Source organism: Montipora foliosa, chromosome 1 (assembly GCF_036669935.1).
Source record: "Montipora foliosa isolate CH-2021 chromosome 1, ASM3666993v2, whole genome shotgun sequence".
NCBI classification, from domain to species: domain Eukaryota; kingdom Metazoa; phylum Cnidaria; class Anthozoa; order Scleractinia; family Acroporidae; genus Montipora; species Montipora foliosa.
The window spans coordinates 20,212,436-20,232,322 of NC_090869.1; the positions used below are offsets into that span (position 1 = coordinate 20,212,436).

Consider the following 19,887-nt stretch of genomic DNA (forward strand, 5'->3'; position numbering starts at 1 on the left):
CCTGAGAAGAAAAGGTAATAAATGCACTGAAATCCTGATGCTTATTTGTATAATTAATTAACGCAACGGTTATCAGAGTAGCTCCTTTGTCTCTTTAATCACAAACCACTTGCCTCACATTTTGATTTTATTCCTTTTTACAGAACGTGTCTCGCCGGATCGGACAGCACAGATGAGGATGATGAAATTTATGTTCGGTCGCCACTGTGCGAGGAGATGATCATGAGCTTGATGTATTAATGAAAGTGATTTATATTTTTGCATTTTGACGTTTGTTCTTCCTTAGAGTGTTTGTAAAAGCATGCACGAAACTCTCTTTTCGACGACAGGTGAGCATATTATTTGCTTTGATTACGAGATTGTTCAGCATAAGGCGGTGACTATTGAAAACTATTCGTCACTATTCGTCACTATTCGCACTGTTCGTACTATTCGCTATTCGCGACTATTCGCTATTCGCTATTCGGGTTTTCCAGACACCCGCCACCAGACTCCGTAGAACTTGTAAGTTAACCTGCTAAAATGGCGGCCAGAAACCGTTGTTCTCGCAAAGTGTCCAATTCAAAATGGCACTCAACTCGGGACGCCTGGTGACGAGTATAATAAGTTCTGGAGGGAGGGGAGTCCCAAATTTCTAAAAACAAAACTCACTGAGCAATCTGGAACTCCCCTCCCTCCAGGGGGACTTATTATGCTCGTCACCAGGCGTCCCGAGTTGAGTGCCATTTTGAATTGGCAGGTTAACTTACAAGTTCTACGGAGTCTGGTGGCTTCGCGTTGCTACCAGGAGATACTTCAGTGGGTTCATGGTTTAGAGAAATTCATGTTCCACGAGCCTGGCGTGTTTATTTAGCGACTGGACTCGATTTTTGTGAAAAAAAACGTGCTTGTTTTGGGTCGATTGGAGTCCCGACGCTGGCTTCCGTCTCCTACCTTGTCACTATACTATGAAGGAAGGTGAACGGGGACCATTTTTCCCGAAACTTCGTGTACGTATTAAAGACAACAACAGCTCACCACATGGTAAGTTTTATCGATTTTTGTTTCCATTTTCTAGCAAATTTTCAGACCTAAACTTTGCCTTATATGTTCCCTATATTTACCTATGTGGCACACACAGTGAACATGGGTCACCTGTGCTAACACGCAAGAAATGAGTTCATATCAAAAGAGTTTCTTCCATTTTTGGCAAAACGCTAATTTTGCTCAAACGTTTGCTTAATCTCTTTATTATTTTTCCTTAAAATGTTACAAAGTTAAAGAGCGAAAACAATTCGAAAAACAAATTCGCGAATTACTAAGAAACGAAAACTTCTACACTTCAGCTTCAGTAAGGCAGTTCGGAGTTTCAGGAAATGAATGAGCCCGTCGGGATAAAAACAAGCAGAATTACTGTCTTTTTTGTTATGGTAAATAGCTGCAATAATTTGCATTAGAAATCTTTTGTTGTTTTTTTTTATACGTTTGCTTTTATCCCTACACGCGCACGTTTTTTGAATATCTGAACTCGCTTGACAAATCGCGGTGCCATTACAAACTCATGCTAAGAAAATCGCCGCCTTTCCTATTAACCCCATTGTTACCTGCGAAGTCCATTGCTCGTATCAACTTAAGTTCTATGGGTTGATCTGTGCCAGCCTTCCATTCCTGGCTACCTCTGGGAAATCAAGTTAAGGGAACGACATCGAGGACCTATTCTAAATATTCTGTACAGTGAAAACCAAAAAAAAAATGTCTTACATGTTTGTCGGCAATTTTAATGTGGACAAATGAGCTTTTTTGCTGTGTGGTAGCTTATGAGGATGTCTTCCTTCATCTTCGAGAAATTCTGATCTTCATGCCTTCTTTGCTCCAAAAGTTTTGTCGTAAGCACTAGCCTACCTCTGAGCTAATTCTAAGGCCCTTTCATAATTGAAATTTTTAAATTCAAACCTGATAGCATGGTTTTGAAAACTGGGAACTCCTAGCAAAGAGCAGCATCCCCGAACTGAAACCTTAGCCTAGGCCTAGACATAAATTTTTTTTAGGACTTTTTAGAGCATCAGGAGATTTTGAAGTGGGATTTGTAGGGGATTTTTAGATGATTTTAAATTTTGTTCTATTTTCTTTGCCGCTTTATTTTAATTTGCTATGAAAAGATAATTTTGTCCAATTGTTTACTAATTGGTAACTGCTAGACTGCAATCCAATTGTACAGCGGTGTTTCCTATTTCTAATGCATCCCATCATTCCAAGGAAAGTAAGATTCAGCATCATTTGGCATAACGATGGATAAACACTAGTCTGAAACTTCAGCCGTCCCCTCCCTAACCCTAGAAGGGGGCGCGGGAGAGAACGCGGGAGAGAAAGCTAAAAACAAAACTCTATACAAGAGAGTCTCATGTCAGATGACAGTCAAATAAGCGACAATTTTCCGATCTGTGTAATCAGTATTTCGCAGCCTTGGCAACGACAAGACGTCGAACACGAGAAAGGCAGATGACAGTAATTTTAAGAGCAAAAACAAGGGTTCTCACGATTCACACGAGCATTTCAATTTTTCAAACATTTCTTTTTTCTCCGCTTTCTAGCAACGACGCAAATTAACCAAGTTTGTTTTCACATGGAGGACAGAAGCCGGGTGATAGGACAATAAAGTTTCCAGTATCTCTCCTAAAGGGGAACTCCGGGGTAAAATTGAAGTTATTTTGTATGTTTGGCCTCTGTCCCATGTCTCAATTTTTGATAACATCATTCCCATATCGTCTCATTCGAATTAAACATTGTACCTGACAGACGACCGCTATTTTGGAGAAAATTTGAGGCGCGGTCGGTGGTCAGCAGCACGTGGTGACGTAGAATTTTCCGCGCGGTTTAAGAAAATCTCCTTCTTTATTCTTCAACTTGGCTTAACTTATAATTCCTGTCGTTGTATCTGTATCTTCGACTGTACTTTGATGGTGGGCTGTTGTGTACCTGGTTTCCATAATTTAATTCAAAGAAGACAAAGAAAAACGGGAATACGGTGACTTACCACAGGATCGCACAAGACGATCGCGCCAAGGTATAGTTCGACATATACGCCACCACTTGAAAACAGCTACGTCTGCAGCGATCATTTCATGCCAAGCTGTTTCTATTCCGTTCAGATCACAAACAGTTGCTCACACAATACTTTTTTATGCTTCAGGCTGCATACAGTCTGACTGATATTGTTGGCAAGGCATTGCTCTGGGCGAACTCCGTTTGCTGGGAAACAAATAATACCACATATGTTTGGGATATTTTGGCCAAGCCCTGATGGACTAGGCTGTTCATTGAAAATCAGCATGGTAACCTAGGAAATACCCAATACACGCCATCCACAAGAAAGTAAAAATAGGGAGGAGGGAGGGGGGGGGGAGGGGAGGGAAAATTGATTTGACTCTGTTGAGTCAGCCTCCACCTAATTCCTCCACCTACAATCTTGGACAAATTAAATGGAACATTGAGACCACCCCTCCCCCCAAAATCAGTGATGGGAAAATGGCGCGTTTTGGCCTTCACGCACCTTCATCCTTGATTTGGGGGAGAGGGGGCATTTCTGTTCCATTTTATTCTGTCCAAGATTGTAGCTTGCACAAATGGTGAATGATCTAGAGAAAATCCCGGATAACAAAAATGACCAAACTGCAACATGGGAAATAACTAACTAAGCACGTCACACTTAGCATAAATCCACTTATTTCTTCTGGGCAACAAATTTCCCTTAACGATTTTGGAATGATGCAATGTATGACGGCGAGTTCATATTTTCAGATCACCTGCCCGCCTAATGAAAATTGGTCGATTGAAGACTGAGAAGCCGGACGGGATAAAAGTGGTGTTCTTGGATATGCCACAATTTTGTAAACGAGGAAAGGACTGTTGCCAAATCCCTTTATGAACACAAACAGTCGGGGCAACTTTGACTCGGCAACTGACACCCGTAACATGTCCCTTCAGTTAACAATCCAATTTAACGCTGCTGTTGACTTCTTTCTTGAGCAGCAATATGATTTTTTTTAATAAATGCCAGGCAGCCACTACTTGCTACATTCGCATGGCGGATGACACAAAGCAAAGGACTTAATTTCACTTAATGTAGAGCCGGGAGTTTAAGAAGTAAAATTTTCAAGGAGAACCTTGATTACGTGTCAGTGTTCTTAGGACAATGAGCAACTTCCTAAAGGGCTAAACTCACTGCTTTGCCTCGGGCTAAATCCGGAGATTGAATAGGATTAAAAGGGATTAAAGATATGTGACTGGAAACAGGATGATTTTAAGGGTAGGTTTTCAAGAAAAATTTAGCGATCGCCTTTCTTTTCAACTTCTTCTTTAGCACGCACGACAGTATAAGGAGCATTAGAATTTAGGGACGTGTTTTATTCGTCTTCCTTTTCGTATATAGGGGATGAGGCTCAGCTCCGATATGCGGGTGCCGTGATCCCCCGCCGGGAAACCTCCTCTCGCTGCCAAAGAAAGGGTACCATTTTGATTCTTGTTAAGAGCGCACGACGGTATCATTTTACATTTTAAGAGATAACAGTGTATTTATTCAACATCAGCAAGGGTTCCTGACATCAGAAGAAGACAATTCTTCTCTTCCCTTACTCAAGAGCACAGCTCCTTTCCCCCAGTTCCCTGAGCGGAAATACTACCACACCCTCTCTACGCCTCTTGTGAAACAAAGAAACTAAAAATTACACTTCTTGAATTCTGCGCAGAAATTATGAGTTCACCATACTGTGAGCTTCTGTTAAATAATGCCATTACACCATACGCGGCGTGTGATGAGCACGTCACAGAATAAATCAAATAAATATGTTGACAGGTGCTGATAGAGTCCATGGTTATAAATCTTGTCACGTTCGTTCGTGGCCTAGAACTTTGTTATGTAGTCTGCAAATTAAATCATGCGATACTCCAAATTTTAACAAGTCCTCGAAGGAGTGCAAAAATTTTATCCCAGCTGCTTAATTATTCTTATTGGACCATGTCAAGCCGAATTGGCTGTCCAAAATCATTGTTCTTACATCTCATGTCATTTTTACCTCTGCCGGAAGTATGCCTGTAGAGAGGAACAGGAAGTGGTTTCTTGTGAGTGCTTTTGGAAAGTAGTCAACAGCGGAGGCGATTTGTATCCGGCGATTCCCAGAGATTACAAAGGCACAAATACCTGTGATTTGGACAAAGCTGAGGCACTCGCGTCGAGATTCGATTTCATCTTTTTTTCTTTGCGAAATTGTGACTGAAATTTTGCCATCTTGGAATTTCAATTTTATCACCGATCCACAACCTCGAAGGTTGACCGCTCCAAAGGTAACAAATTATATGTTGTATTTATTTAAATGGCCAGCCTGTTTTCCCCTTGTTAACCAGTCATATACACATGATTCTCTCTCATGCTTTGTACCGCTTCAGTAACCCTAACGACTTGGTTTTATTTGCACTCGGTCATGCTTTATTGTTAGTGAAAAAAATTATTCAGCCTCTCTCAGCAACGAGTGGAATTCCAGCCCAAAGCATGGTTCTGATCTTCAATACACTGTACCTAGATGGTACAAGTTTTCTCACATGACCGTTTGTTATTTTAAGGTTCATATTCGTTGTGTTTACATTCTTATCTAGGGGATAGGGAAAGACGTAAACATACATTTGTTGGGGTGAGTGAGGTTATCGTTAGTTGAATTTGCTGCCAAATACGACCCGATGACCGGGATTGGGGACGGGTGCCCACTTCTTGGCAATGTTAAACCTCGAGCCACTCATGAGATCTCGGACTGTTTAAGATCCATGGTAGCATCGCGGCATAGCCGGCGTGGAGGTCCTTGCTGGGAAACAAGTCTTTCCCTGTGGTCTTTCTTCTTCAGTTCCAAGCATATCTTCCTCACGCCAACAACAGTCTTCGCGAGAGCATCAATACTTCAAGTAAAGTAATCAGTTATTCCACGCTCAGATTTTGCTTCTAGAAATAGACGGCGTTGAGAATGATTCGTGTTCGACCCGGGGAGTAAATCCGGTTGGAGGCCTTTTGCCCGACCGGCCGAGAATATTTAATTAAAAGAAAAGTGCCAGGAGACATCAGACTATCGTTGACAGCTTGTAAGATCATGTTCATCTTCCTGTCACGTACTGCAAGTGTTCACGTACTCTCATTTGATTTTTCTCAAAGGTTGTTTCAAGGCAAGTCTCTCCCGCAGCAGTTCAAAGTGTCGTCACGAGCGTTGCGTGACAACACTAAGAACGGCTGCGGGGAAGACAAGAATTTCAGGGCAGAATAACAAAGTACTCTGCGTGATCGTTATCTAATTCCTTAAGTCTGAGTGTGCTCGCTCACTGTCAACCTGTGAATTCATGTATGCATGGTAAACAAAGAAATTTTAAATGCTGATAACGGGCCACTTCGACAACGTCACTGAAAATGGGAAATTCGTGTTCAAACGTTTCCATGACAGACACGCAAGTGAAGCCTTCGTTCATCAAGTCACGTTTTCCACCGAGTTGAACAATGCAGTCACGGAATCAAACAAAATACACCCGAGAAGTTGTAGGGAAAAAAAAAGGGAACAACAATCTGTCAGTCCTCAGTCACCATGTACTTGGATATCATTGCAATGAATGGAACAATCAGTTCGAGGAAATGTTAGTACCTATCGCTTTTAAAAACAAACTTTTTCTTTAATTTAATTTTTTCGTGAAACCATCCCTTCCCAACGAATCTTAATCCTTACATATTTAAATTATCAGGGCCGTAGCCAGTATGAGGCAAACCGAGGCACTTGCCTCAGTCATTTTTTCTTCATTTTTTTTAATAAAGCCTGATTCCAGTGTTGTCTTAAGGCCGGTTTACACGGTGCGACTTGTCGAGCCGATTTTTGGCGGCGTCTTTGAAAAAAATCAGGCCGACAGAAAAAATCTGTTGCAGTGCAACAGATTTTTTTTGTCGGCCCGATTTTTTTCAAAGACACCGCCAAAAATCGGCCCGACAAGTCGCACCGTGTAAACCGGCCTTTACCTACGAAGAGAATTTAACCATGGACATTGCCTCAGTCATATTTTTTTTCTTGCTACGGCCCTGGTTATCATCGTTGGAAGTCCCATGTGTGATCCGAGACAGTTTAAAATAGCATGGTCTCCGGCCTAGCCCTTTCACAATTAAGTTACCCAAGACATTCCAAAACTCGTCTGACTCATTTAAAAATAGCTTCGTCTCTGTAATCCTGTCAATACTTAGTTGTATTACGTTGTGTCTACAGATTCTCTGTGACAACCCAGAAGTGCTTACGTTTTTTTTTTTTTTGAAACAATCAAACGTCTCAAAAATAAACAATTAAGACCACCCGTCACCTAAACCAAAGGGATGTTTTTTTCTCGGTAGTTTTGCTTTCCGATAGTCAAATAGCCTGCGTATCAAGCGTTTCCGTGGGATTTCACCTGAAAGAGAACTTCATTTTTCCCGCTTCTCAATATTTCTCCTCTGTGCCCCACTGAAACGCTTGCTGAGGGCTAATAGTCATTCGACTAAGTAATACTTCATAGTTGTGGACATAAGGGGCAAGGTTGGGCTGCCCCAAACTCCTCCTCCTCCTAAAACTGATACACACTTGTAGCATGTGCCAGTCTTGGAGAGTTTCCATTTTTGTCTTACTCAGGGGAAATTTTAAGTTAGCTTTCAATAAGTCGCGCAGACATGTTGCAGATTATCACGTTTGTATCTCTTCAATCCTAATTTCATGGAAAAAGAGCTCAAGACGATAAGCGGCCTAAAATCCAGTGAGATTCAATATTTCAGAACATTTGAAAATAAGCCGACAGGAGTTCAGCGAAATATCCGGCTCAGGAAATTTATATTCAGCACAGATTACTTTCGTTTTGACTTTCATCCAAATATTTTGTCTATTGTTTAAACGTCCCTGTCTAGTATTTCAGTTTTAATGTCATGGCAAATTCAGCTATTTCGTGATTTTTGATACGGATCAGTGTCATTCATGGATTTAATGCTGTGAATGCGAAGAAAGCATAGTAATCGAAGACGCCTAAGAATCCGCGGTTTAACCTTTAACCCAAAGACATCAAATCGTACAATCGCTTTTTCACCTTGCAACAACATTAAATTAAATCGAAGAGCGTCCATTTCTCCGCCTTGATAAATGAAGGGCTGTTTCAATTGAATCTAGAGCAGGTATGTGTGAGTTTGCGGTATTTATTTGATATTTTTTGTGTAATTTCAGTCACATTCTTGAGGCCTTTGTTGACATGCGCGGCTAAATATGAAGTTTGCGAACTGAGGGTATGCCGTGCACACGACACTCGCACGAGATCCGTTCGTTTCAATGTGCTTTGATGAACCAGGAAATGTAACGTCCGTCTGTTTGAGTTTGTTTATAGTCTGTGCATTGTACTTTCCTTTTGCAGACGCAAATTTTCGCTGCCCCTCGCAGATAATATTTTCATGTCTACGTCACTAAGTTGCAAGGAGATTCCCCGCTCATGCGATGCAGACGCACTCTCAGATATCGCGGCGCCAAAAACAAATGGTTATTTATACAAAACAGATACAAATCAATTCACTTTCCACGGAGCACTGGACATGTTTTTCGCAAGTTGAAGAATGAATTGGAAACACCAGGGGTTTGAGGCTTTCCGCAGCCATTTAGAATGCCGAGTAAGAAAAGAGTTTTCAAATACCGGACGCGAATTGCTACTCCACCTTACTAAAACCGCAGGAGCCTGCATTTACATACATACATACTTTATTGCAACTCCCTAAAGAGGGTTTTTCAGTTACAAGTATTTTACCCCACTGCGGCTAAGTTTTCACTCGAAAGTTAAGTTATAACACATCAAAAATAACTTCATGGAAGAACAAGGAGAAGACTACTCAGTTTTGATCCTTTCCAGTTTTCCGGTTGCATGGTAAAACGTGCTATTGGTTACGAACCTGCAAGCTATAACTTTGCTTTAAACACCTTCTTGAATTTTTTTTCAACATATTTCAACTAACGAAAACACTTGATTATCATGTGGCGCAAATATATTGGTGGTAATTGATTAGACTCCTGAAGGTCGAATCCAAAGGAAGGGTAGGGGGGGGGGGGGGGGGAGTTAATGCATCTATCGCGATCTGTGTAAAACAAACTATTCAACTCGCAGCTCCCTTAGAGGGGTAAGGGACGGGGGCTGGGTTTCTCGACATCGGCTGGATGCAGCAATTAAATGATGTCAAAACTTGTAACGTAGACTCATAGCATATTTTCACACGCAAAGGCATTAGCAACATGCAACATACTTTCGTTACTCTGTCTTGCGGTCTAGCGGAGAGGAGTGCTGATGGAAGTCGGATTCTTCTGGAGACTCACCCGAACCATCGATCATGATAGCATAATCTGTTCATTATTGCAAAAGCTGAGCAACACGTGCTCTTTTTTAAGAGTAAGACAAGATCTTAAGCGCCGCACCTTCCTTTTGGGTTCTGATCCTCACTTATATGGTTCAGTTTTCACAGCAGAGCCCTTTTTGGCGTGTCCTCTAAAACTAAATGAAACTACGACCTGTCACATTCCTCGTGTGGCCAGTGCTTCCAGCCGAGGCAAAACATTTTCATGCAGAATTGCCGGAAATGTTAAAAGTCTTAAAAAGTTTTGAGAGGCATCGTCAAAATCGCTCAAAACGTCACCTTGTCCTAAACATTGTTTGCACGAGACAGTACCATACGTAACCGTTGATCAACAACACTAAAGCCTGAGGAACTGCCCACCATTACGCATATCTTAATTCTAGCGCTAAAATAATGATTACCCCTTAGAATCTACCGACGTCAAGACAAATTGATTTATTTTCGTTATCTGGGTTACTTTTCTGCCATTTTGGTAAATAAACGTTGTGATACCGGAAAAGCACCTTGAGTCTGATCCACCGATGATAGAAATATAATTCGCTTTACGAGAATTATGCTTTGTAAGTTGTAACTCCCAAGGTCATCCGATTTTGACATTGTCTGGATAATTATTTAATTTAATTAATTATTTTTTCGTGAATGCTAGGACAGGGGCCAGTTCAATGTCCGGGCGCTGTACATGCATAGATGCAAGTTACAATGATCTTAAAATAGCGTTCCGCGTTCCACCCAACGAAACATTGCGGTTCTAAGCAAAAGTGATCATTGCAGTTCATGACGCAACTTGAACAGGCTTCAACTGGACTCAAACCAATGGCTGTGCGATTGCACTGCACTTGCTGTACCATCTGACGACCACTAATTGGGATGTTTCTATTAAAACGTATTAAAAGGATTGCTCCTTAAAGATTTTTTGTCTGTTGGTTCTGGATATAGAGGTACACGGCATCGGCACTTGTTTCTTGGACTAGTCATTGTGTACTTATTCAGAAGGCTGTTGCAATAGGTGGTTGAAGTTGTTACTCGTCAGCATACGCTGCATGATATATATGTTACTTAGTTACAAGCCCCTACCTAAAAGAAAAGGCTGTATCAACGCCTCACGGTGATGTAAAAATTCGCAAACACATGTCACTCGATGTACAAGGATTCGCTCAGCTCAAAACCGAACTTTCCGAACGGAAAAGCAACCGAGATATTTTCCCGCCTGTTTTATTCCCTCGTCTGACTGCAAAACATCGCGTGTTCACAAAGCTCCATTCACGAGGCGATTATTTTCCTAACATTTTTTGGGGGGGCAAAGAAGATTCTTTGTGGTTAATGTGATGGACATGATATGAACCGGCTCGACCTGGTCGTTTCGTTTATCTACCCCAACTTCACAGCAGTGATAAGTTTCTCAATAACACCAGAACGGTATAAAAGAAGTAGGTAAAGCTATTTCCAGCTCTCAACTGTGTCTAAACATGGAAACCGTTAACGGCTAGTTAAGAACCACATGATGAAACTGCAAAATCATAGCCGTGAAATCAGACGACTAACACTCAATCATAGTCCATAACCTTTGCACCCAGAGATTTCGTTTTGGCTGGATTTGCTTTCTTTGATATGTTTTGTTTTTGTTATCTTTAGGGTACGTTGGTTGAGTTGTATTTATTGTTGTTGTTGTTGTTGTTTTGTTTTTTTTTTTTGGGGGGGGGGGGGATTCATATCAGTGGGCAGCTTACAATGGCACATGGTTCGGTTCGCTTCCCCACAATGCAGGATGTATTTCGCGGATTGTCGTCATCAATATTAATCATCATTTTATTAATTTCAGATACAAATTACAATGACAAATTAAAATGATAATCGTCTTGGAGAACAAGGTAGTGGGCAACTCACTACCCTCGTTATCCATAACTCCTCACCCACAACCGATCCACCGACTGGTTGGCCCAGTTGGTTGAGCGGGAAGTGGCGTGTTCCATCCCTGACCGGGCTAACACTCAGGGTCCTAAAAAAAACTGGAGAATTTGATGTCTTTGTAATGACACCTGTGAATGGTTCAGCTTTCACGTCTTGTCGAGTAAAGACAACAAATCGTAGGCCCTTTCTCACAACCTGGGACGTTGATTAAAGAACCCACACACAGGTTGGTGGTCGCGTTGTCTGGATTAGCTTGAAGTGCTTTTGAGCGAATGAGACCACAAAAACAACTGGAAGATACAGCCAAGAGTCCGGCGATTTGCCGGGTGCTGATTGATTAAAAAGTGGAAACGTAAAGGGAGCTTTAGTTTAGAGTGCTATTACGAATGCAATTTTCTCTTTTAACTTGACACCTGCTTGGTTCTTGCGATGAAAATGTCTATGGTAAGCTTGCTAATATCGAATAATTGCCATTCGCAGTAGTCTCAGTGAAGTGTCAAAATTCTCTTTGCTATAAAATGACACAACAAAGGGGAAGGTGAGACTAGAGAATCTTAGACTCCAAAGAGGTTGCAGGAAGGATCATTCTCTTTGTGTTTGGGTTGTTAGTGACCAACAGGGTTAGGGTCAAATTCTTCTTATGTGACAACGAGAGAAGTATCATTGTAACCAAATCACAACATTAATTAATATTGTAACATCCACTGAACTTGCGTCTTAAAACTCAGTTGCGTTTCGTATCCGCGGGGTCGGATAAAGTGATTGGTTTCTATTGGCCCCTGAATCATTGACCTAAATAACGTTGCATTGGCTTGCATTAGAAACTCTCCTTTTGAAATTATTTAGAGGATAGGAGAACTAGCCAAGTATTTAACATTTGAAGGAAATCGCTTTTTCTGCTAAACCGATTTGATGCTGGTCTTTTTGTATTTTACTTGAAGGGTTTATTAAAATTCGAAAGCGTTCAAGTGGATTTGCATTGCGAGTGGCGATTTAAGGATTTAACGATACCTGGCACTGTTTTGACAAATCCAGTAAGCCATTCCTTTCAGGCTTAGGGTGAGTCCTCTTAGAAACGACAAGCTTGCATCCAAACACTCCGCATGTTTTTCCCGAATATTTCAAGTTCAGTTTCATGTTTCTTGAGGTTGTTGAAAACCTCGAAAGGAACTCCGTCGTGACTTGTTGTCTTTAGATTCAATTTCAGCTTCTTCCACCGTTGTCTTGATGTAAGTCGGAAAGAGATGCGTGTGAACAACCTAGGACCGGTTTTCGTGCAGGTGGTGTCATGGCCGGAGGCTTCAGCTCGCATGACGACTTGTTCAGACAACAAACTGAAAAAATGTACGTGACTGATATTTGGATCAGGGGCACCCAACGAGAATATAGTTCAAAACCACTTAAACATAGCATTGTTAAACGTATTTTAGTATTTAAACTGTAGATATAGGCATATCTTTATCCTCTAAAAGTTTTTGATCTGTTCGGACTTCCTAGCTGAAAGTCTAGTGATCCGAAAATTATAGGGATCAAAACTTACCTTTTCGAAAATTTCAGCCAGAAAAAAGGCTCCCGAAAATTCTAGGTGACCTTTTTTGGGTAAAAATCTGTTTAAAATGGGCAATATACCATTTTTTAGATGTTCGAAAATCCTAGGACAGGCAGGCAAGTAAGAATTTTACAACAAATGTCCCGAAAATTCTAGATCTCAAATCGTCTTCCGAACTGATATTTTCCGAAAACGAAAACTGACGTTGGGTGCCCCTGTTGGATGTTCTAAAAGTCGATTAGAGACAACGGAAGGTGACAATGCACATTTTTAAACACTTCTTTTGACGAGAGTATGCGACGCCTTGTAAGCGAATATTTATGTTTCTTGAGCTGTACTTAAGTTTCAACTTCACTATGACGGCAAAAACCTCCACGGCGAGGACTATTTGAACGTCCGCCATTTTGCCCGCTATGTTGAAGGCTTGGTTACCAAACATGACGTCATTTTAGGACACGAAAAAAGTGCAAAGAATGCAACTTTTGTAAAACCCGCGGTGGACAAAAACTCATGAAGCTAAGGCTGGGAAGTTTTTTTATGACTTCACGCGAAACCAAAGGAAGAAAAAGCAAATAAACAATGGCAATGGAACGTGCTCTGAAACTGAATTAGCTGCAGCTTTGCTAATAGAGTCAATGGAGTATTTACTCGCCTTTTATTTTATTTCATAGGATTTGTTTTCGTACTTTATTGTTCTTTTAAACAAAAGAGTCCGCGAAGTTCTGCTTTTTGTAAGGCAATTAATTTTTTATGTTCTCAGTGTAGTACAATAGGAATTCGCAAACTAACGGTTATTGAACTTCGGCCAAGGTGAACAATATTTTACTCGTCCCAGCAATGTAGCAGGGCAATCGTCACCAGCGACCTACAGTTTGATAGTTTGATGGACTAACTCCCACGAGTCTCCTAAAAATCGGAATGTCTTCGGATGGATCGCGCTGAGAGAATATTTGTTTTCCGATTATCCATTGGTCACTACTGAAATATTCACGCTTCCCTGGCAAGCTAAACGTCTCATTAATCATGAACTGCTGGGCGTTCACTCCTTAGATTCAGTGATGACAGTACAGAAATCTAGCTTCGCGTTTGCCCAAAACGCCGGGAAACGTTTCGCCAAAAATCAAACAAAAACTTGTTTGATTTTCCTCGCCTGTCAACTGGGAAGATCGAGGATCTTTGAAATGAGGAAAGACGAATTTAGAAAAAGAGAAATATCAGGTGTTCAGTTTATGACAAGCTACATCCTGCCTTTTGCAGTAGTTGCTGTTTGCCGTGAAGGCGATGCAAAACTGTTTTGAGAGTTGTCACTCAGTGCTAATAGATCCTTTGTCTTATGTTACTTAGTATTGTATACTAAAGACTTTATCCAAGTCCGGCCTGCCATCTACGTCGTAGAGATTACAACAATTTTCCAAGACATAAATAAGCAAGGACGATTCGGCCGACGACTTTTTACGGCGTTCCTTTATTTTTTAAGCTCTCTTTGAAAAAAGAAGAAGAACCTAATGGCCTTGATGTACTCACTACCTCCTAAAAAGAACTTGTCAGAAATGAGTCAAAACAGATCAGTCGACTAAAATCCGGTGCGATTGTTTGCTTTCTGCCTGTGTGGTCCTTCCTTCTTGACAAGTTTACGGAATGATTCCCAATGCCTTTTCTTCAGTGCAAACTAGCCATTTGATGGCAGTGACCTTTCAATTTTAATACGTTTAGTTCTTCCCTTACCGGCTATTGGCAATATTGTTTTTCATTAAAAGCTCTCACTAACCTAGGTAACAGTAATATCGTGCACTTGAGGGTAAGCTATCAGTGGCGTTTCCGTTAAACTGCTCAGTTCGTTTTTCTGGGGTTATGTCCATTTTTATTCGTGGACAGTTGTTCTAACTTGCGAGATGTCGTAAATAACAAAGCTCTCACTACTAGTCTGAAAGCATTTGGAGAACGTTAGTACTATTACCATTATCTCTACTGTATCCCGATCGATCTTCATCGTGGTATCAAAAGGCTTTAAAACTTGCTTTTTTGGATATGATTTTTTGACTGGCGAGGCTTTTTTGCCACCTCTACCAAGATACTGAGCTACTAGTGTCCGTAGGTACTTGCAATTGTAACCCTTTATTTCGCTGCAGGAGCTATTGTATCTGACCATTTGAAACGTTTATTGGCCTTAATAATTTGACAGTCATGTGAAGCGTAGCGCAAATCATGAATTGTAATGTCGTTTCTTTTAGGAGCCAAAATGACACTCCATCGAATGTCGGCCTGGATTCTGATGGTGTCCAGTTTAGCAATGTCAGTAGCCGAACTACCAAGCGATAACGACGAAAAAGGTGACCTGAACAGTTCTGGTTTCTGAACTCGTAGGATGCTTTCCATTTGAACGAACTGACCGACCAGACCGGACTATGATTTGGAAAGACTAACTCTACAACGCCTTCAAATTAACACACTTCAAGGATGATATATACTCCCCCAGAAGAAATCGAGGGAGTATCATCCAAGTGTTCCTTCAAATTGTTGCAGTTTGTTTGCAAACTGACGGGTCTGGCATGCCAATTCTGAAAAAAGGAAAGCGCCCGTAATTTCGTCTGATGTGAAGCAGTCTCGTCCACGGTTGTATGTCCAAGCACAGAACTGAACTTTTACGAGATCGCTGATTTCTGAAAGAGAGCCCTTCACAAATATATTCTTGTGGTTTATAGCGTTATCAAGCTCAGTAAGTTAACAAAAGTGTTTTAATGTAGCTGTCATTTCACTCCAATGCTTTGTTTGCTCGGTAAACAGGCAATTGGTCTAATCGACCGTTTGACAAATTTACGAAAACGCAGACGATCCTTTTACAAAACAAAAAATAAACGAGAGTTATCGATTACATTCGAAGAACACTGTAGACTTTTTAAAAAGACGTGAAAATGTTTGTTCTGTCATTAAACAGAAGAGAACTCCAGTCCTAAGAGTATGCCAGATTTCCCATTATTCGGTGACATGAAATTGACCGACCATCAGAGAGTCTTGCTGGATATTCCAATCAAAGCTGACGATGGCTCAGTCCCTGGCAAACCACCTGCAGCGACCCGGGAGAAAACATTATTGTGGGAGAATGGAATCATTCCTTATGTATTTGACTGCAGCTTGCGTAAGTAAAGCTTGAGTGAAATGGGATGTGCTTTTAGTTGATAGGTCATTGAAACTGGTTGAACATTTGTGCCTCGCCGAAAAAAAGTATGAAATTCCTCACTTTCTTTGAGTGACGAAATAGGGTCAGTGACATTCGCTTTGCACACACATGCACATACACAAACGTTTCGAAGACAATTGCAAGACAAGAAAATTAATATTGCTTTAGGTAAAATTTGTACAACCTTTTCTTTAAAAAGTTTGAAGGTGAGTTTCGGATAAAAAGAGGAAGGTCATTCCAGAAATATCTCCTTAGTACAGTTGGGCAGAATTTTCTCAGATTGATTCGAAAGTGAGGAATGAGTAATTGATTAGAAGATGCAATTCGTGTGAAATAATTGTTTTGATCAGAGACTAAGGGTGAAGAAAAATTGTAAGATCTGTCACCACAGAGATAGAGCGACTTTCATATGACCTTAAAAAATAACGTAAAAACAGAACGTAAACAAAAATGTAAAATATTTTTAATTGGCTTACCGAACAAAAACGAACGAGCGCGAATTTTCATTGGTTGAGCGAACGCGGATGGAAACCACGTCATCTTTCCATGGAGCTTTCTGGAAGGCGATCGGCATTTCGCTTTGACGTCATTTGAAATGCAGTAATGTAATTGGGCAATCGAACCGAACCTTTGCGGGAATAAAGAGAAGCTTTGTTTTAATCTTATCAAACATTGTACCGTAAAACAAATTGCGAGCACTTTTTCAAGGTCATACGAAAGTCGCTCAAATCATGCAAAAATAAACATGAGTACATTTTACAACGTCACGGAACTCCAGTGGACCTAACTTTGCATAATGTGGAGTAATATTATGTTGTAAAGGCATAACTACTTTATTTTGCAAACTTATGAGCTGTGTTAATGAAGTTTCATAATTATTGCCCTACAATATGCAACCATATAGACCTTATTCATAAATGGAGGTCAATTTATAATTCTTTTTTCAAAGTGCAAATTAGCCTACCAAGCCTCGATACCATACAATGACTTGAAAAGAATTCTTGCTCAGAAGGCTAATTTGCACATGGACAAAAAAATTATAAATGTGACCGCCATTTATGAATAAGGCCTTTAATAAATATGGGTAAATAAGAGAGTAATTAACAATTATTCGCCGAAGGCGAAGTGATTATCGGTGAATATTCACCGAGACGAAGTCGAGGTGAATATTCACCGATAATCACTGAGCCTGAGGCGAATAATTGTTTTAGTATAAATATACAGGTGATTATTTCAAAAAAGAGAAAAAAAAACCTTTCAACGGGAAATCATCTTCAACTTACAGTGGCAAAACGACTACTGGCAGCCATTTTGTCCGTCGAGGTGATTATCGGCTGATAATCCGAGTTAGCGAGCCAATGAGAGCGCGCGATTTTGTATAATCACCTGTGTATTTATACTAATACATGTTAATCAGACAATTAACCTAAATCATGCTTAGCTCTTATTAATCTGGCAGGAGGTCTGTATGGGAGAATCTTGACCGAGGTCGTGAGTACAGACCGAACGCAGTGAGGTCTGTACACACGACAGGGGTCAAGATTCTCCCATACAGACTGACTAAGCTCGGTTAATAAGATGTTTATTATATAGCAAACAAGAACAATTTAATTCCTTTATGTAACTGGTTTGTACTGACTGACATTTTACTTGAGAACGACGGTGAGTGGCGATGAGCTGAACTTAATTCTGCCAAAGTTTGCTCGGCCTCCTTACCTTTTTTCTCATCATGCTTTTTGCCACTTCCATAAATAAATATTGGTAGAAAAAAAAATACTCAATATTTTTGCATTTTAGTTTGCAATTTTTTCACCGCAAAACATTACTGGTCTAGATGGGAAAATAGACCGCGGTTAATATCGATTTCAGCCAATCAAATTCGTGAATCTGGTAGTTCCTAGTACTTGTGAGATAGAGCCATATAATAATAACACTAATATTGACTGGTTCACATTCAAGCTAGGAGACTGTGATTGGATTGGCTTGCACAATGATGACAGCATTCGCCTCCCACCACTGTGTCCCGGGTTCGATTTCTGGACACAGGGTCACATGTTCGTTGAGCTTGTTGCGGGCTTAATTTGATCTGGCTCAATTTGATTTGATTTCCAGTCTTTCCAATTAGTAGAGAATTGAATGAAGTGATTATTACGCTTCCATCTATGAGTGGAATACAAAATGAGATTCTAAGAAGGAGGGAACATGACTAATTTGAACAGGAAGCAGGGGTGAATTTTAGAATCCGTAGCAGGAATATGTAAACTCGAACAAGTCTCTTGAAGCGAACAAAGACCATCTCTTTGGAGGCACTCCAAAGTGAACAACGCGCCCTTCCTAATCTCAGAACTAGAGGCTCTCCTCGTCGGCCGTGAAAGATTATTTAAAGAAAAAAGACTTGGAACAAAATGTCATTTTTTATCTTACTTACGCTAAACTGGACGCTTTTTTTTCGTTCCTGTTGCAGACAATATGCCTGAACTTCAAAGGATTATCAGATTAGCTATGAATGACTGGGAATCCAAGACCTGCATCAAATTCGTGCCAAGAAAAGATGAGGAAAAAGAAAAGGATTATGTGACATTTTTGCGAGGATCTCAGTAAGACCGTTTCCTCATTTTGCTCGACTTAGCCATGGTCATGTCATCTTTATAGTCATCATTATAGGACTCCTATAAGCCTGGTGATTTCCTGAGGTCTCCTCGCCTAACAACCTGCTGTATGTTTTTTTAAAATTTGTTATACACATAAAGGCAAATAAATGATGATAAATGATGAAAATGATCTTTCGGGCAACATAATTGCATGAATAATGAAAACGAAAATCTGTTTATATCCTTTTTCTCTCGTGCAGTTGTTACAGCACAGTAGGCAAGGCCCGAAGCGAACGCCGGGAAGTGTCCGCTGGATACGGCTGCGAGTATCATCACGTGATGGTGCACGAACTGGGCCACGTGATTGGATTTTGGCACGAACAGAGTAGACCGGACAGGGACGAGCATGTGAGAATCGTATGGAAAAATGTTGTCAAAGGTCAGCAAACTAAAAGCATTAAACTAAAGCAATTTTAAAGGGACAATGTCATGGATTGTTGGTAAAAATCTGGAAAGCAAAGGAGACCTGTTTACCGATGGCAAACGAAAATTAATGGCCAAAGTTTCTTCAGAATCACCTCTTGCATCTTAGATGAACTCCGTAATAACTGAGTGTGGCTCATTTTCCTTTTTAAATTTACTCGATTTTTATCTCACTGCATGCGGTGATCCCGAAGCAATTTAAGAATGAAACGGTCACTGGAAATTGATTTAGTAATTTTTTCTTCGAAATAAAGGGATAATTCCCATGAGACTACCCCTTTAACTGTTAAAAGCTCAAGCAAGTAATTTGAACAAAATGGTGGTATTGTCTCCTTTAATTAGGTTGGGAACACGCATTCTTGAAACAAACATGGCAAGCAGTGGATTCTATGAAGACAGTATACGATTATTCGAGTATCATGCATTACAAATTCAACGCCTTTTCCCGCTCGCCTAGAAGAAAGACCATACAGCCACTGCTGAAAATACGGGCCCGCCCTTATAAGAGGATTTCTCGGCTCGATGCTCTTCAAGTTAATATGATGTACAACTGTAACGGTAAGGTTTTGGAATCTTCTTTGTTGGAACTTTGTGAAATCATGTTAATGAAATAGTGAAATTCAATATGAAATATTTCCAGTATACATTGGTGGGTCATTAGACGAGGTGACTTTAATGTGTTTCAATGATTAACTCCCTTGGATAATTTTATCAACATTTTAATATGCTAGCGGATTCAAAAATTTCCAAGTTAAGAAGTTATCAAACTTGTCCACAAAAT

General features: G+C 40.5%; 1 protein-coding gene across 5 annotated transcripts in view; it reads left to right on the plus strand.

Annotated features, from left to right (window-relative positions):
* Positions 1-5,093: 5,093 nt before the first annotated feature.
* Positions 5,094-19,887, plus strand: part of LOC137992437 (uncharacterized) — a 35,623-nt gene continuing 20,829 nt past the window's right edge. Inside the window, exons 1-7 of one of the 5 annotated variants that reach the window (XM_068837804.1) lie at positions 5,094-5,319; positions 5,629-6,642; positions 15,086-15,184; positions 15,790-15,990; positions 18,497-18,629; positions 18,884-19,062; positions 19,449-19,664. In XM_068837804.1, the coding sequence (XP_068693905.1) occupies positions 15,094-15,184; positions 15,790-15,990; positions 18,497-18,629; positions 18,884-19,062; positions 19,449-19,664 (820 nt within the window). In that variant the 5' untranslated portion in view covers positions 5,094-5,319; positions 5,629-6,642; positions 15,086-15,093. The other 4 variants (XM_068837797.1, XM_068837788.1, XM_068837812.1 and 1 more) reach the window with 4 other exon arrangements.